General features: G+C 42.7%; 2 protein-coding genes across 13 annotated transcripts in view; one reads left to right on the top strand and one right to left on the bottom strand.

Moving 5' to 3' along the window:
* CSNK1A1 (casein kinase 1 alpha 1) overlaps positions 1 to 2,245 on the bottom strand; it is a 50,238-nt gene extending 47,993 nt beyond the window's left edge. For 5 of the 8 annotated variants that reach the window (XR_004349345.1, XR_004349346.1, XM_032628182.1 and 2 more), the window contains exons 1-2: positions 1,535 to 2,245; positions 806 to 912 (exon numbers count right to left, since the gene is read on the bottom strand). Coding sequence is in view for 5 of the 8 variants with exons in the window: in XM_032628182.1 (XP_032484073.1) it covers positions 806 to 912; positions 1,535 to 1,657 (230 nt within the window). In the remaining 3 variants the exon portion in view is untranslated. The remainder of the gene's footprint in view (positions 1 to 805; positions 913 to 1,534) is intronic. The other 3 variants (XR_004349347.1, XM_032628186.1, XM_032628187.1) reach the window with 3 other exon arrangements.
* Positions 2,246 to 2,331: 86 nt separating this feature from the next.
* ARHGEF37 (Rho guanine nucleotide exchange factor 37) overlaps positions 2,332 to 17,679 on the top strand; it is a 76,003-nt gene continuing 60,655 nt past the window's right edge. For 3 of the 5 annotated variants that reach the window (XM_032628174.1, XM_032628177.1, XM_032628173.1), the window contains exons 1-2: positions 2,332 to 2,469; positions 11,170 to 11,279. In XM_032628174.1, the coding sequence (XP_032484065.1) occupies positions 2,417 to 2,469; positions 11,170 to 11,279 (163 nt within the window). In that variant the 5' untranslated portion in view covers positions 2,332 to 2,416. Of the gene's footprint in view, positions 2,475 to 11,169; positions 11,280 to 17,679 lie in introns of all 5 variants that reach the window. The other 2 variants (XM_032628178.1, XM_032628176.1) reach the window with 2 other exon arrangements.

Here is a 17,679-nt window from a genome sequence, read left to right as displayed (position 1 = left end):
GCTGTTCAAACTGCCTTTGCCATTTCCCACAAAATTTAGTACACAGACTGAAATGTAGCAAACATTACCATCCTTTACAGACTTAATTAACACTTCTGGAAAGACTATGAAAGATTTTGCAGAGTAAATTTAATTTCACATCGCATCTGCTGCAGAGATCAGACTGTCATTATGGCATCTCCTTCCCTGAACCCCACCACTGTCTGCAGCTTTATTCTGGGCTTTTCAAAGGTTTAATCAACTCAGGGCTGCTAAAGAGGGTCTCAAGGAAGCATAACTTATGAACTCAAGCAGAGAAAAGGGCAGGAATATGCGGTTGAGTCACGTCGTTCCGCCATTTTCTAAGCGGAGGAGGAAGACATGTTGGAACAAAAACACAACAAAAGAGCAGCCATTTCCCAAGCCAGCTCCAATAGCAACCCGAACTGGCCCAGCCCGGTGACTTCAGCACCCTCAAATCCACTTCACCGGACAAACCCAAGAACATTTGAGGTGCAGACGGAAAGAAAACAGCAGGCAACCCTTCCGCGTTGGGATCAAAGATGAGCCGCATACTTTAACCGCAAATGAAAGCCTCGGGAAGAATGACGGAAGCTTTGCAGCCGAGTGTTACAAACTGAAATTCTAAACTAAGTTGGCAAACTAAAATTTACTCTGTGATTGTGGTGACTTACGCTTCACAGGAAACCCAGGTAACTCAAATACCAAGAGCCGGCTTCAGCTGGCCCTATCACCTGCCTCGTACACATCTTCCCCGTTTCCATACTTCCCTCAGAGGATCGCCTATTTGCTTAAGGATTCTTACCGTATGTGGGGGATGCCAACCCCACCTTGAAGAATCTTATAGAGTTTGCTCTCGTACAGCAACTGGGGATGCCTGGCCTTCTGAGATTCTAGCTTCACTGCCACTTCCTGCAGGGGAAAGAGGGGATGATGGCATCAACATCCTTATGCGTTCAATGTCATTTGGGAAAAGAGAGGGAACCACGAGCAAAGCTCCAACTCTCGACTAGAAGGTGGAAGTGAGAGGCTGGGAAAAGAAGGCTCTCTTTGTAATTATAAAACGAGGCAACCAGCCTCAAAGGCCTCTTCAGGGGGTAGTGACGAAAGCGGCACGTCCTCTAAAGTGCAGGAAAACGATTCATCCAGAAAACGTAATGAGAGGTTATGAAGAAAGCAGGCGATCGGATGCTGTCCTAATGGGAACAAAAACGCCGGCAGAATTAAAAATATAGATAGAAAAACATGGGGATCACAGGAATAGGATTTTGCCGTCCTCACCTTAAACGACGGTTTTAAAAGTTCGATTAAGGTGTATTTTTAACAAGCTGGGAAACTTCCTACTACACCCAACCTTTATCTTGGGTTCTTTCTTCCCTTTTAGGGAAAGAAAGCGGGGGTGGTTCCTAAGGCAGGAAAACTGGCTCCTTCTGGACTTCCCAGTGCGGCATGCGGTGGGAAAAGGCCCGAACAGTTCGCGGGAGGGGGGGAGGGCAGGCGCAGCGTAGTCGTGAACCCCACCCCAGGTGATTACCTCGCCGTTGGTGATGTTGATCGCCAGGTAAATGTCACCGAAGGAGCCAGACCCGATCTTCCGTACCAGTTTATATTTCCCTCCGACAATGAATTCGGCCTTGGAGCCGCTGCTGCTCGCCATCCTGAGAGACGAAGATGGAGGCTGGGGCTAAGCCCCGACACCTCTAAGGGGAGAACGGGAGACCTCTAGGGCTCGTCCACGGAGCAGGGCTCCGGAGGGCGGCAGGAAAACGCTGGCTCTTTTCTCGGCGTTACAGGGCCCAGAGTCGGCCAAGGAGAACCTAATCACCGCTGCTGTCAGGTTTTCTTTCTGTCAGGCCGCAGATTGTTGAGGGGGTTCTCACGGTAACGAGGCTGGGCCACTTGCTTCTGGCGGCCGCCGCTGCCTCACTTTCGCGGCGACGTCGCGGGCTGGAAAAGGAGAGCGGTGAGTTAGGGCGGCGATACCGCTGCCACCACTGCCGCCGGCTCCCGCCCGGAGGGACCCCTGTCACTCCGCCGACGCCGCCATCTTGTCACTCCGGCTCCAGCCAACACAAAATGCCCCCAGCACTCGGGAGCCGCTTCTTCACGGCGCAGAGCACTCTGGGAAAAGGATCGCGGGCGCTAGCCCCGGACGGTCGACAGCGAGAAGGGAGGGCGGGACCGGATCCGTGAGAGTCACGGCCCACGCTCCGAGCGTCACCCCGTCACCGCCCAACTGCGCACGCGTACTGCAGCCCCGCTGACTGCGCAAGCGTGCCGTGGAGTCTCCTCATCCCCGCCCGGGGCTCATTTCCACTTCCGGTCGTTGGCTGTTTCACTGCGAACTACCTGTTAATCACCTCAGACCCGCCTGGTTTCTGAAAGGCCACGCGGCCCCAGGTCTCGAGAACATGTTATGGAGGAGTCACCTTCATTTTTCGTGGAAGATGGATACGTCAGGGCTTGGGAGTTGGGTATTGACCTTTGCTCTTTGTTTGAGGTGGTTTTTAACCTTTTGATCTTTACGGGGTCTACTCCCCCAACCGGCCCATTACAGCTCAATTTCTCTTTTGAAAGAGGCTATCGCCTCTAGTGGAGAGAAAGAGAAAAGCATCCCTGTGCGGGCTGGGTTTGTTCAGGGCTCCCTGTTTTAGCAGTCTAGTTGATTAGTCTTATTAGAGTTCTGCGCTTTACGGAGTGTTGGATTCCCTGTTTTTACAGGAGGGGGAAAAAGAGGGAAAGCAGGAATTAACCCTGCCGCTCTGTGTCTTTGTGTTGTTTACCCACTGATGATATTTGATTCCCGAAGAGAGAAAAAAACCATATTCGAGTAATGTTAATGGCCAGTATATGGTGAATAGAAAATAAGATTTACTGCCGTGAAAAAACTGCCCATATGAAAGTTATCTTCTTCGCCCCCGCCCCCCCGCAAAAGAAACCTTGAAGAATCCTATTTTGGTCAAAGCTGTGTGTTGATGCTATCATCTGCAATATGACTCAAACCCTGATAAATGAGTGAATCAAAACCTCAGTTGTGAAAATTTAAGCAAAATCTATCCCAAATAAAATAATTTCATTAAAACTGGAAAAAATGTAGACTTAACTGCAAGTTTGAAAGCTGATGAAGTAGTTAGTAATGGGGTTCATCCTGGAAGATAACTGGAATTCCTACATGTTTCTGACTTAAATATTTGTATTCATAAAGCGCTGACCTAAATGTCTTGAATTTGAAAACAGAGGGAAAAGACTCAGGGTTAGCATGAAGTTTTGAGGCCCAGGCCACCTGACTCCCAAATCAACACTGTTAGGCAATCTCCTTTGGTGACTAAAGCATGTCTGGCCTACTTAAAATTCTCTGCTGTTAGAGTTTGGTCTTAAAAAAAAAAAAAGTGAAGTTTAAGCATTTTGAAGTTTCCAAGTTTTCAGAGATAGCTACTGTTCTGCTGATTTTCCACCACAGCCATCCAAAATTTAATGGATTCCTCAGCTTAAGGAGTTCCTTATAAGGGGTGGGGTATACATTTAAATGGATTTTTTGTTGTTGTAGTGAGGATACAGATGCTCAACTCGGAGTTGGGGGGTAACGGTGTGCATGGAGTGGACTAGATTAGGGATTCCCAGAGGTCTGTGCGTGGACGGGGCAAATCGAGTTTTCCATGAGATAACTAGAAAAGAGAAGTATAATGCGTTTTTTCTTTAATTTATCTAATTTCAAGTTACACGTTATTATGAGGTTTTATCTTCCTATATATGTGTTGTTGAAGTGCCCTTTTATACTATGGTCCTGATGGTAGATGGTTGTTTTGTTGATATCCTTGTTTGGCAAAACTAAAAGTTGATACTTAATGTCTGTCCTCCCCACCATTTTTTTTTTTTTTAACTTTTATAAGCTTTTGAAATGCCACAGTCTGGGACTCACTAATCTAAATCACTTTTAGAAGCCCTTTCAACTCTGAGAGTCTATGATTTTATGTGTATGTTTTGGTGTGTCTCCTCACTTGTTTCCTGCCTGCTGTAATCACTATTCCACCATTGACAATATCCAGCAAAATGTACTAAAATGCCAAATGAGTGGTAGTAGCCTTTTCAAATGTGATTTCAGTTGAAAATCTTAAGATTTAAATTTATCAGATTAAGAAGGGCGAAAGTTGGGTTTTCTAATGTAGAAAATGGGGATTTTAGGTGTTGGCTACGAATTCAGCCTTCTCCTTAAAATCATGTATTATTCGTGGTAACTTTCGGCCTCAGTAATTGAACCAGTTTTTGGTTACAAATCATTCTGGGATTTTTGTTTGTTTGTTTGTTTTGGTTTGATTTTTGGCCGTACCACACGGCTTGTGGGATCTTAGTTCCCCGACAAGGGATGGAACCTACGTCCTCTTCAGTGAAAGCACGCAGTCCCAACAACTGGACAGCAGGGAATTACCCATTCTGTTGTTTTGAATCAGCAGCAGCTTTACTGTAATGGAGGAAATCTTCTGCAATGTGCCAAAATGCAATTCCTGACTCCTGGATCAGCTGAATTCACCAAAAATATAATTTAAAGTATAGAATAAATATTTTAGACCTTGAATGAAATTGAGATCATCTAGTTCAATAATCATATTTGGGGCTTCCGTGGTGGCACAGTGGTTGAGAGTCCGCCTGCCGATGCAGGGGACATGGGTTCGTGCCCGAGTCCGGGAAGATCCCACGTGCCGTGGAGCAGCTGGGCCCATGAGCCATGGCCGCTGAGCCTGCGCATCCAGAGCCTGTGCTCCGCAACGGGAGAGGCCACAGCAGTGAGAGGCCCGCGTATCGCAAAAAAAAAATTCATATTTGTAAATGCTTTGCAATCTACACAGTGCTTTCACACATACCAGTTGGGCCTAGCTAGGACAAACTGTGGCTTGCCCAAGATCATACAGATCTTAGTGTCAAAGAAAGGATTAGAACCCCAACCTCTAACTAAAATAAAGAGAAAAAGGAAAGGGTAGAAGGTAAATTGGGACAGTCATGCCCCACTGATTACTTGTTTTCAAAGAGAGATCAAGATGAATTGAAATTTTTTTTTTTTTAAACCACAGTGCTTACCCAAGGAAAGGTCACTGGAAAGCAGAGTGTGTTTTAAGTAAAATGATAAGGACAAGCTTAAGAGGTATAGATAGGTGCAGTAAGGAAGAAAAGAAAATCACAAAGGTGGTCTGCCCATCTCTGGAGTTGTTTCGTACAAATAAGCAGAAAAATGGAATGACAGAGACTATGTCAAATGCTTTTTCACATGTTGTTTAACTGTTACTGTTATGCAGCTTTGTGCATGATCAGTATTAGACAAGCCAGTTAATGAAGTGATTGAAAACATGAGAACATCAGAAATGTCCTGTTGTATCAGAGTGATAATCCATTAAGTTTTTTTTACTAGTCTTTGACAGTGACAGCTGTTTCTATGTTCCTTTCTTGTCTCAGTTCCTGTTCTCCCCCTCTGAGTTATTCACAAGGTTTTGTGAAAGTATATTGCTGCATCTACGATAGCAACTTCAAACACTTTTGAGACATTCTGCAAACATTTCTTACCTTTTATGGGGTCATTAACCATAAATTTATTTTGATTAATTTAATTCTTTGAACATATATATCTGTGCTTTTGAACCATATGCCTTCAAGATTCTAAAGTTAAGTTCCACATGTATGCTACCCAATGATCTTTTAATAGTCATTTACACATAAAATGTTGACTGCTCTTTTCCTTATAAAAGTGACAAGTATTCCTTTGAAAAATTTAGAAAGTTTGATAAATCAGAAAAAAAGGAAACAAAAATCTCTTAGAGATAATCATGAAATGTTAACAATTTGCTGTATATGTGTCCAGTCTTTTTTTTTCTATGTGTATTCTCTGTGTGTTTGTGTGTATCTTGAGTGTGTGTATACTTATCAGTACATATGTGTGCACACACATTTTTTTTTCATATATTTAATTTTATTTCTTAAAATTTGCAACAGCTTGGGGCTTCCCTGGTGGTGCAGTGGTTGAGAGTCCGCCTGCCGATGCAGGGGACACGAGTTTGTGCCCTGGTCCGGGAAGATCCCACATGCTGCGGAGCGGCTAGGCCCGCGAGCCATGGCCGCTGAACCTGTGCGTCCGGAGCCTGTGCTCCGCAATGGGAGAGGCCACAGCAGTGAGAGGCCCGCGTACCGCAAAAAAAAAAAAAAAATTTTGCAACAGGTCGTCATAGTGCACTTTCAGTTTTGAGATCTGTTTTTTCACTTAATGATTTGTTGGAGACATATTTCCGTATAACTAAGTAATCTTCCAAAATATCATTTTTAGTATCTCTATATTAAGTATATATCATATTGACAGAACAACATTTAACCAATCCCAATGGAGTATTTTAGTTATTTCCAAACTTTTGCTAGTATAAGCAATTTCAGTGAACATTCCTATAGCTAAATCTTTGTCCACATCCAGAATTAATTGGTTAGGATTTTTTTTTTTTTTTTTGCGTACATGGGCCTCTCACTGTTTGTGGCCTCTCCCGTTGTGGAGCACAAGCTCCGGACGCACAGGCTCAGCGGCCATGGCTCACGGGCCCAGCCGCTCCACGGCATGTGGGATCTTCCCGGACCGAGGTCCGAACCCGTGTCCCCTGTATCGACAGGCGGACTCTCAACCACTGCGCCACCAGGGAAGCCCGGTTAGGATATATTTTTAGATATGCTAAGGTCTTAAAATCCCTTGTATCATAAACAACAACTGATTCTGTTTTGGTAGTTTGTGATGAACAAACCCATATTCATGAGCTATCCTATCTTCTCATTACGTAGATTTATCTTTACAAATTTAAATCTATCCTTTCGTTCTGTCCTTGAAAGAGGTTGTTAGATTATCTTTACTGACCAGCCATTGTTGTAAAACCTAATAAACTTAATTAGAAGAGAGCTTTTTTTGCAACTCCCCTATTCCCTTCCCCACCCATTTCAAAATCTCAAGTATTTTGTAAATCCGTGGTTTACAGGGGTGTGCTAATAAGATTAAAAATGTCCCTTTTATGGACACAGCTAACAGTTGCTAACATTTGTTGGCAATTGATGAAGCAATTGCATTCTTTAGATATGTAGATTCAGTTGAAGGAAGGGGGAAAATTAGTTTCCTGTAAGAGAGAATGGGGATCAAAGGACCCTCAAAACCAAGAACATAGTTACCTTAGTATGAAAAACAGAATAATCTCATATGTGCTCAAATCTCTCATATTTTGCATGAGCTCAAGTATTCCCATAGATATAAAAGTGTATTCTCACTTTTACAGATGGGGAAGAATTCAAACTGTCACTGTTCCAAAACTGAGATTAACACAGACTTTACTACAGAAATATATATATATATTTTTTTTGTGGTACGCGGGCCTCTCACTGTTGTGGCCTCTCCCGTTGCGGAGCACAGGCTCGGGACACACAGGCTCAGCAGCAATGGCTCACGGGACCAGCTGCTCCGCGGCATGTGGGATCTTCCTGGACTGGGGCACGAACCTGTGTCCCCTGCATTGGCAGGCGGACTCTCAACTACTGCGCCACCAGGGAAGCCCCAGAAATATTTTAAATGCTTGAGTTAGGCTTTTCACTGTACTTTGTTCAACGAGAATGCCTCCTTTGCCACCTATATATATAAATAAAATGTTGCCATCTACATTTAGAGTAGCAGAGGACCTGGAAGTTTTACTAACTTAAAGCAAGAGCCCCTGGAAGCAATACTAAAGTAGTGGACACATTTTATTCTTAAAAAGTAGTTTGGGGTGGGAGAGGAGAAACCAGATGGAATATCCCTTTATTTGGGTATTTAAGAGCTAGTTAAATGGTGTAAGGAAATGTATCCTGACCTAAGTATTCAGAAAAACTGAATTTTATTTGCGACTCTACCTTAAGTATTTTCTGAGGCTTCAATATTGTAATCTTCTAAAAGAGAAGTCAGATTCTAAAGCTTTTTATAGGTTTAAAAAAGATTGTACTATATACTAAAGATGACTCCTGTATTTTGAAGTAGAAGGAAGACATTTACATGCTCTTTGCCTTTTATAGCTTCTTATAATTCAGATAATATGTAAAATTCTGATGGGCAGATCCTCACCCATTCTCCTTAATACTTGTCAGGAAAATCAAATTCTCTTAACAGTGAACCATAGCAATAGATAGATAGTTAGAAATTAGAAGACACTCCCAAATTAGAAGAGTTTGGGAAATATCTTCTTTTTAAAATATTTAAGAAAGGCTGTAATTCTCCCTGCAGGTGGGGGAGGGACCTCACTTAAATGACCTCTGTAGGTCCCTTTCAGTCTAAAAAAATCCTTGCTTAGATTCTCATACAGGGCAAGCACAAAACGATTTTACTGTTCAGCACAGTCATATTCCTGGCAAGGAATGAGATTCAACAGTGAAAATCAAGCAAAACTTGTTTCATATCCTCTTCTAATACTGTGTACACTAGCCCCACCACTCCCTCTCAGAGCTGCTTTGAAATAATGCCTGAGGCTTTAACTCATTTGTCTGCAGTGAACATTCTGCAGTGTAATAATTAAACGCCAGAGAGATGTCCTGACAGGGAGGAAATTCAAACCATTGATGTGCCATGTACACATTGAAAACTTTACCAAGGCCAGGCCTTGAAAGGCACTACAAAAGTTGAAATGCCTAGGTTTCCCCTGTGTTCCCCACTTCACCCCCATTATCTTGTTCTGGTCAGTCTGTGTGACCTAGAAATATTTAGATAATCAAATTATATTTTTTAATTTCTATTTTAATAACTCAAACAATTAATTCCTGGAAATATACTATCATGCATGGCATTCGGGGATATTGGTGTAGGCTTTTATTTTTAATTTATTTATTTTTGGCTGTGTTGGGTCTTTGTTGCTGCGCGCGGGCTTTCTCTAGTTGCGGCGAGCGGGGCCTACTCTTTGTTGTGCTGTGCGGGCTTCTCATCGTGGTGGTTTCTCTTGTTGTGGAGCATGGGCTCTAGGCGCACAGGCTTCAGTAGTTGTGGCACGCAGGCTCAGTAGTTGTGGCTCATGGGCTCTAGAGCACGGGCTCAGTAGTTGTGGCTCATGGGCTCTAGAGCGCGGGCTCAGTAGTTGTGGCACACGGGCTTTGTTGCCCCGCGGCATGTGGGATCTTCCTGGACCAGGGCTCAAACCCGTGTCCCCTGCCTTGACAGGAGGATTCTTAAGTACTGCGCCACCAGGGAAGTCCTGGGTAGGCTACTTTTTATTTGGAAGAATTTCATTAGTGTTTTGGAGTTCCTGCAGTTTCTCTGTCCCTTTGTTTTCTCAGCCTCTGTTCTCTTCCCCTGCATTGTTCATTAGCAAGGGCATGAAACCCTGCTCCCAATGACTCATTATTACTCACTAGAGTGATCTACTTTTCTTTGTGAGACTAAATTTTCAAGATGCTTGAGTTGCCATTCCTGAGGAGAACAGGTCCTAAGAACACATCCTATTAACTCTCATCTCTCCATGATAATGCTGGGAAGCACTGATGCTGATCACAGAAAATGAAATAGCTGCTCCATTTGATGCTGGCCAAGCCCAACACCACTGCAAAGACTTTCTGCAATGAGCAGAGCCCAGGGCCTGATTGGGGGAAAACACACAAACACACACACACGCACACACACACAAAACAAACAAAAAACTCTGGATTGTAAGCCCCTAATCCACAAAGCCAAAGATGTCAAATTATGTTTATAGAGCCCTTTACAGTTCATAAAGTAATTTCTCATTCACTAAATTGTGCTTTTCCTTACCTGTTTTAGAGATAGGTAAAGCATCTCTTATTATATTCATCTTGTGTGTGATGAAGCTGAAGCTCTGGAGAGGTGTGGTGACTTCTTGAGAACTCCCTAAGATCCATATCAGTGTTCTATAAAGTATGCCTGTTCACTCTCACAGTTAGCATGTCCTCTCCAGACCCTGGTGCCTGCTCTAAATCTGGATAGGGAGTATATTAGCAGTCACTACCTCAGTTGAAGTAGGGTTGATTTAAATCATCCCCCTCCAGCTGGTTGACCCAGCCCACCTGCAGCTCAATTGATCTCTCAATGTCAAAGTTACACAACTTGGTGCTCAAGCATGGTCTGGGTTCTGACTTCCAGCTGTGTCTGAACTCCCACACACTTTTGAGGGCTGACACCCATCTCCTCCATGTCTGAATCTCAAGCCCTGTAGTCCCTGGCTCTACAGCTGTTCACAGATCCTGGCTACCTGACCTCAATTATTTACCTCGAGCCATCCCTCCTGGACAGTGCTGCTTACTCTTGCCTCACCAGTGTTAATTACTTCTGCCTCTCCCCCTTTCAGATTCTAAAGCCAACTGACCTATTTAAATGTTACTTACCTATCAGACTTTCCAGACCCTCCTTACTTCCTGTTGGACCCTGAATCTGACCTGAACTCCTAAGATTGCTTATCTGTGTTCTTCTAGTCTAGGCAAATGATAGCCCCTTCTAACCTATATGAAACATTTTCTTTTGTTGCTTAGAATTTCAAATTCTGTTGACCTTCTTAGCTTATGTTTTCTTGGCCCACACTGTCATCAATTACCATAGCTTCTGCTTAGTTGAAATAGGATATGTAAAAGCACCGTGTTTAAGCCATAAACCCCATACAAATGTACCCTGCTGCTGTAATTAGGCAATTCAAGCCAGAGGTGACTTTTTCTAACCTTTCTGGTGGAGGAAGACAGGCTGTCAGCTGAAATAGGAACTTAACAATTATTACCCCAAACCAAAAATAGGTGTATCGACTATTATACTACTGCAACTGATTTCTTTGTGTAGTTGATTTCTTTTGACAAGGTCACCACCATAGGCTTTTAAGATGTGTCATAGGAAACAGAAATAATATTCTAGGCTATTCTAAAGGCCTCAGACCCTTTTTCTAATCAACCTGAAGATATTGAGTTTTCAGAGGGCATCTACTCTGATCGATTTTCCCATGCAGTGTTGTTCTTACTCACATTACCTATGTCAAAAAGATTTTGTGGGGAAGGTAATTTCATTGTTTTAAAGTTTTAGATCGGGTGACTGAGGCCCAGAGATCTTAGTTAACTTGCTCAAGTTCCCTAAATAAGTTAGGGGTGCATTTTGTACTTGAACTCAGATTTTTTTCTGACTCTAAAGAATCTGCTTTTTTATTTCTCCAGTTCTCAAAACTGTAAAACATTCTGGGAAGAAAACTGCTCATTTATTTCAAGATTAAGTGAAGATATATATAAAAGTCCACTTAACAGATCATGTAATATGCCACAGAAAGGTATGTTGAAGAACCCGTGCCAGATTATGGTTTTCAATGATTATACAATGCTGCCATCTTGTGGATATGATCATTTGCTGTTGCATTAGCTGGCTTCTGTAGCCAAGCATCGTGCTGGGCCAGAATCACCTAGTTGGATCTGAACGTTCAAATGTTAAATGCCCAGGAAAGAGTTGGAGTTGGGGAATTTAGAATAACATTTGAGGGGCTAAGCAACTGTCAGGAGTTTGAGCAAATCTATTGTGCTTTCTGAACAAGATCAAGCATTGCATTATTTCTCGTTAACAATACTTGAATGCTATGATATAAAGTCAGTGCATCTTATATATATGATGAGGGGTTAAGAGAGAAAAGAAAACAAAGGTATGTCTTTTCCATATGGATAACCAGTTATTCCTGCATCACTGGTTGAAAACAATTTCCCTTTCTGCCAGTCTTAGTCAGTTCAGGATGCTATAACAAAATACTATAGATAGGCTGGGTATCTTAAAGAACAGAAATTTATTTTCTCACAGTTCTGGAGGCTGGAAGTCTGAGATCAGGGTTCCAGCAAGGTCAAATTCTGGTAAAGGCCCTCTTCTGAGTTGCCAACTTCTCATGGCAGAAAGCAGTTACAGGTTATCAAGAAGAGTAAACATCACCCAAGGACTTTGTTTCCTCTCTGGGGAAAGAGTTAGTGTGTTTTCAATTGTATACAAGATGGTTGTATCATGGTAGGTGGAAGTATGACCTTGTTATTGTCTTTATTTGGAGACCAGGTATGGTTTAAGGAGATGCATATGCGTGCCAAGTTAACAAGTGATGAACTTGTGATTATAAATTTTATGTGTCATCTCAGCTGGGCCATAATGCCCAAATGTTTGGTCAAACATTCTGGGTGTTTTTATGAAGGTATTTTTTGGATGAAATTAACATTTAAGTAGATGGACTTTGAGTAAAGCAAAATACCCTCCATGATATGGGTGGGCTTCATCTAGTCATTTGAAGGTCTTAATAAAACAAAGACTGACCTCTCCCAAGCAAGAAGGAATTCTAGCAGACAGACTTTGGAACTCTTTGCAACTCTCCCCTGGGTCTCAGCTTGCTGGCCTACCCTGCAGATTTTGAATTTACCAGCTTTCACAATCACATGAGCTAATTCCTTAAAATAAATCTCTCTGTCTCTCTTTCTCTCTCTCTCTCTCTCTGTCTGTCTCTCTCTCTCACACACACACACATCCTGTTGGTTCTTTTTCTCTGGAAAACTCTAATACACTCATTCACTTTATTCAGGTTACTGCTAAAATGTTCTCTCCTTAGAAACATTTTTCGTGACCAAATTATTTAAAATAGACCCTTACACACACCTGCTCACCATACCTAGTTACTTTTCAGCTCTTTACCCTACTTTATTTTCCTTCACAGCACTTACTAGTATCTAAAATTTTATATATATATATATAACTCTTTTATTGACTTAATTCCTTCACTAGAACATTTGCTTAATGAGACAGGAACTTTCTCTGTCTTATTCACTAATGTATCCCCAGCTCAGTGCCTGCCTCAATAATAGCCGTTGAATGATTGAATGGAATATATGTATATATATGTAGATTTACATACGTACATATTCAGCATATGGCTCTGAAACCTGCCTTTTTTCAGTTAACAATATATCATATCTATAACATGGACTTCTCCACATGTCTGTACCTTGAGATAAACCTTGTTCTTTTAATTGGTTGTGTAGTATTCCATGGTGTGGACATACTGGAATTTATTTAACTATCCCCTGCTGATAGTTTCTGAGCTGTTTCTACCCCTTCACTTTGATTTCTTAGAAGTCACAAACCACAGCAATATGCATGTATCTTTGTGCACTTGTGTGTGGATTTCTATAGGATAAATTAATAGAAGTGAAATTCCTGAGTCAAAAAGGTTTTGTCAACTCACACTCTTACTAATTGGTTATACCCTTGCCCACCCAACTGCTGATTTTTAAATACGTGGCAGTAAGACCTTGAGGCTGTACTCCAGGGTGGTGAATGCATACTGCAGGAGAGGGAGTTTCCTTTTCTCACTAGACTTCTTTCTCATGCAGTTTCCAGGAAAGCATTGCTTTGACCTGACAGAGGGTACATCCAACAAAAAACTATGAATAAAAATCTGATATTCCAATAATTCAAACAATATTTGAAAAGGTACTGGTCAAATATTTCAACTGTAGTTTTACTTGGTGGTGTGAAATACACCAGTTGAAAGGAGTTGGTGGTGTGAAACACACCAGGTGAAACACAGCAGTTGAAGGAAGTTGTTCATAAGGAAGTTTAATAAAAGTCCAGCTCTCCTCCCAGCTTTATCTGACTGTTCTTTCTCAGTCTTTTTTGCTGGCTTTCTTTTCTCTGCCTGCTGCTTGGCTGTGTTTACCAGGTCTTTGTCCTTAGGCTTCTTCTTTTTATGTCTTTCCTATTTTCCCAGGGTGATCTCATTCACTCTTACAGCTCCCTGTACAGTAGATATGGCAGTGATCTCCAAATCTATATTGCCAAGCCAAACTTCTGTCTCCCAGAACCTTACATCTATCTTCCCACTGGACACCTCTACTTGGATAAGCCACAGGGGTCAGCTAGTCCCAAACTGGTTGTATTACTTGTCCCCAGACCTTTCCTTCTCTAGGAGCTTTTTCTTTTTCTATTTTTTTTTTGTTTTTTTATAAATTTATTTATTTATTTATTTTTGGCTGCGTTGGGTCTTTGTTGCTGCACACGGGTGTTCTCTAGTTGCAGTGAACGGGGGCTACTCTTCGTTGCAGTGCGCGTGCTCATTGCAGTGGCTTCTTTCGTTGTCGAGCACAGGCTCTAGGCATGCAGGCTTCAGTAGTTGTGGCCTGCAGGCTCAGCAGTTGTGGCTCGTGGGCTGTAGAGTGCAGGCTCAATAGTTGTAGCGCACGGACTTAGTTGCTCCGTGGCATGTGGGATCTTCCCGGACCAGGGCTTGAACCCATGTCCCCTGCATTGGCAGGCGGATTCTTAACCACTGTGCCACCAGGGAAGTCCCCTAGGATGATTTTTCTTTAATGAAGGCTACCAGCATCCATCTAGTTACCCAAAACATAAATCTCAGAGTCAGCATAGGCCCTCCATCCTCACATCCTGTAGGTGTCCTCAAATTCTATAGATATTTCTTTAGCATTTTACTCTTACCCTCCTGCCCTCTACTTCACTACTACTGCAGCCTTAATCTGGAGCCTATAATCTCTCCCCTGTCTGAAAAGTACAATTTTCTAACTGGTCTCTCACCCTCCAGCCTTATTTCCTTCTGGGATCCATTTTCCATTCTCTGGACAGATGATCTTTCTAAAATTCTAATAATATCATGCTATCCCCATTCCTCAGTGACTCCCCCATCGCCTACAGATAAAGTATAAATTCCTTAGCATGGCATACATGCCTTGCATGATCTGGAGCCTGTCTGTCACTGCACACTCCAATGTATATCATTCAGTCCAGTTACAATGAAGTGATTGCAGTCTCTGAAAAACACAAGGTAGTTGCATATTGTTATGCCTTTGCATGTAGTCCTTTCTACCTGGCGTAACTTTCTATGCCTATCTGCTTGGTAAAAATTCTCTTTAAAGACTCAGTAGGACGGGTTACATTATCTTTGGCTCCCCAAGCTCCCTGTAGAATTGCTGTCTCCCTCCTACAGCAGATACTGTTGACTGCCTACCCAAGAACATTCCCCCTTACTTTTCCTCTTTCCCAGTAAGACTCCAGTTTTGTCAAGGCTACATGACTATATGCTTCAGAAGGGAGCTGGCCCAATGTTGAATGTTCATTCATCTAAGCCAGTCAGTGATTGGTTTAGGTATGGTTAGATATGGACATGCTATTCTAGTCAATGATATAGAAGAAGTCTGCTGGACAGCTTTTTGGAGGGTTTGATCTCTTGAACAGACACACAGGCAGAGATGGTCTTTTCTTCTGATAGACATTATAGCTTCTGGATGAGCTGGATTTCTGGCACTAGAACCAAAGGGGTACTGACTAATACAAGGAGTACAGTAGAAGCAAAGTAAGTTCCCCTAAACTTGGCTAACAAATCATGATGGTAATGGGTTAAAACCAATTACTAGAACTAAGGCACTTAATCAGTGATGGAGTTCCAGCAAAGTAGACTTAGAGGGACTCTCCTAAGCTTCGTAGCCAAGGCTCCACATATTTCTACAGATTAAGAACAGGACTATTCCAGAGCTCAAGGCCGGATCTGTGTGGGGAGGTTGTGGTCTTGCCCACGGGATGAAGGAGCCAGAAAACCTGGAAGGGAAAGAGAACAGCTCTGTCCTTAGAAGGGTTATTATACCTGCAAAGAGCCAGGAACCCACAGGGAAGCCTCTGGAAGCCAGGAAGGGAGAGAAACAAAAGAAGTATCAATACTAAGTGGTGTTTCTCAATACAAATTAGCAAACTGGCCCAGAGGTGGTATGACACACTGGAAGAAATGCAGGCTTTGGAGTCATACTGCTGAGGTTGCAGTCCCAGTTCTGCCACTTCTAGCAGCAAGGCCCCTGGCAAGTTTCCGAATCTCTCTAAATCTCAGGTTTCTCATTTGTAAAAAGAAGATGGTAATACTTTTCTTTTAGGGCTGACTAGCAGAGTATCTGGCTTACAGTATGGGCTCAATAAAGCAGATACTCGATATAAAAATTTTTATATGTTGCTAATGAGGTTACTACACTAGCCTGTTATCTGATAAAAGTTTAATTCTGCTAAAGACCCGGCAACCAATAATTTCTTGACTTGTCTTTCTGACAATTTAAAATCTCAGAGTGAATAAATGATTCAAGAAACATACATTTGGACTTAGTAGAATTTTTAAAAAATGGTGATGGGAATCTTTGGAGAAAGCAACCATATGAGAGAAAATATGGAGTAGTAGTAGTTGGTTATGCACTTATCACCTATGAGCCGTGTACTCTTGGACAGGTTACTTCATCTCTCTGAGCTTCAGTTTCCTCATCTGTAAAATGCAAATAATATCTATAATATGGGATGACTATCACGATTAGAAATAATCCATGAAAAATTTCTGGCATGTATTAGGTACTCAGTAAGTAGCACCTATTTTTAGTATTACTGTAGAAATTAGAGTGGTAAATTTCATAGAATTAAATTAAAAAATAGATATGATCCCAAGACTGAGACTCTAAAAGAGGTAGGCAGTCTTCTTAAAAATTTATCAGAAAAATAAATTGGATTTATTATGCTCATGGCACTGTCCCCACTGTGCTGCTAAGTACACTTTTGACACAGTTTACCCCTTTGCAACCTTTCTTTGCTCAACTCTGCAATTATAAGTGATTCCAATAAGAAATAAAAGGAGAGGCTTGGGAAGAAAATATTGTTACTGTAAAGAAGTTCTCTGACTAGCTAAAATTTTAACAAGTTGAGTAATAAGTATGACAGCCACCTCTTCTGGTTTTGAGAGTTCAGCTCAGGTGCTGTATTAAGCATTTTACACAGATTATACTCTTTAATTCTTTCAGGGTTTTTTTTTTTTTTTTTGGTATTTTTTTTGGTTTTGTTTCTGTTTTTGCGGTACGCGGGCCTCTCACCGCTGTGGCCTCTCCCGTTGCGGAGCACAGGCTCCGGACGCGCAGGCCCAGCGGCCATGGCCCACGGGCCCAGCCATTCCGCGGCACGTGGGATCCTCCCAGACCGGGGCACGAACCCGCGTCCCGTGCATCGGCAGGCGGACTCTCAATCACTGCGCCACCAGGGAAGCCCTAATGCTTTCAGTTTTGGCCTATAGATTATTAGAAGACTTTATAGTGGACATTTGTCATATTCCTGGCTGCGCAGCCTCCAAATTGCCTTTATAAGTTTGGGGAACAGGCCACGGTGTGAGGCTGGCCCCTACATCTCACTCATGGAAGCCCAAAGGCCCTGGCATCAGTCTTTCCTGATTGTTGACTGCTTGGGACCCAAGCATGACTGATTAGCCCATCCCTCCAGGATTGTGATTCTGGAAATAGGGGTCAGGAGAAGCAGGCAGGGCTTCCATGGTGGCGCAGTGGTTAAGAATCCGCCTGCCAATGCAGGGGACACGGGTTCGAGCCCTGGTCTGGGAAGATCCCACATGCCACGGAGCAACTAAGCCCATGCGCCACAACTACTGAGCCTGCGCTCCAGAGCCCACGAGCCACAACTACTGAGCCCACGTGCCACAACTACTGAAGCCTGGGCTCCTAGAGCCCGTGCTCTGCAACAAAAGTCACTGCAATGAGAAGCCCGTGCACCGCAACGAAGAGTAGCCCCTGCTCACTGCCACTAGAGAAAGCCCGCACACAGCAACAAAGACAACGCAGCCAAAAATAAATAAAATAAATACATTAAAAAAAAAAAAGAAGCAAGTATTGTGT

Source organism: Phocoena sinus, chromosome 3 (assembly GCF_008692025.1).
Source record: "Phocoena sinus isolate mPhoSin1 chromosome 3, mPhoSin1.pri, whole genome shotgun sequence".
Classification (NCBI taxonomy): Eukaryota; Metazoa; Chordata; class Mammalia; order Artiodactyla; family Phocoenidae; genus Phocoena; species Phocoena sinus.
The sequence above is the reverse complement of the archived record's forward strand: the minus strand, read 5'-3'. Positions and strand labels throughout refer to the sequence as shown.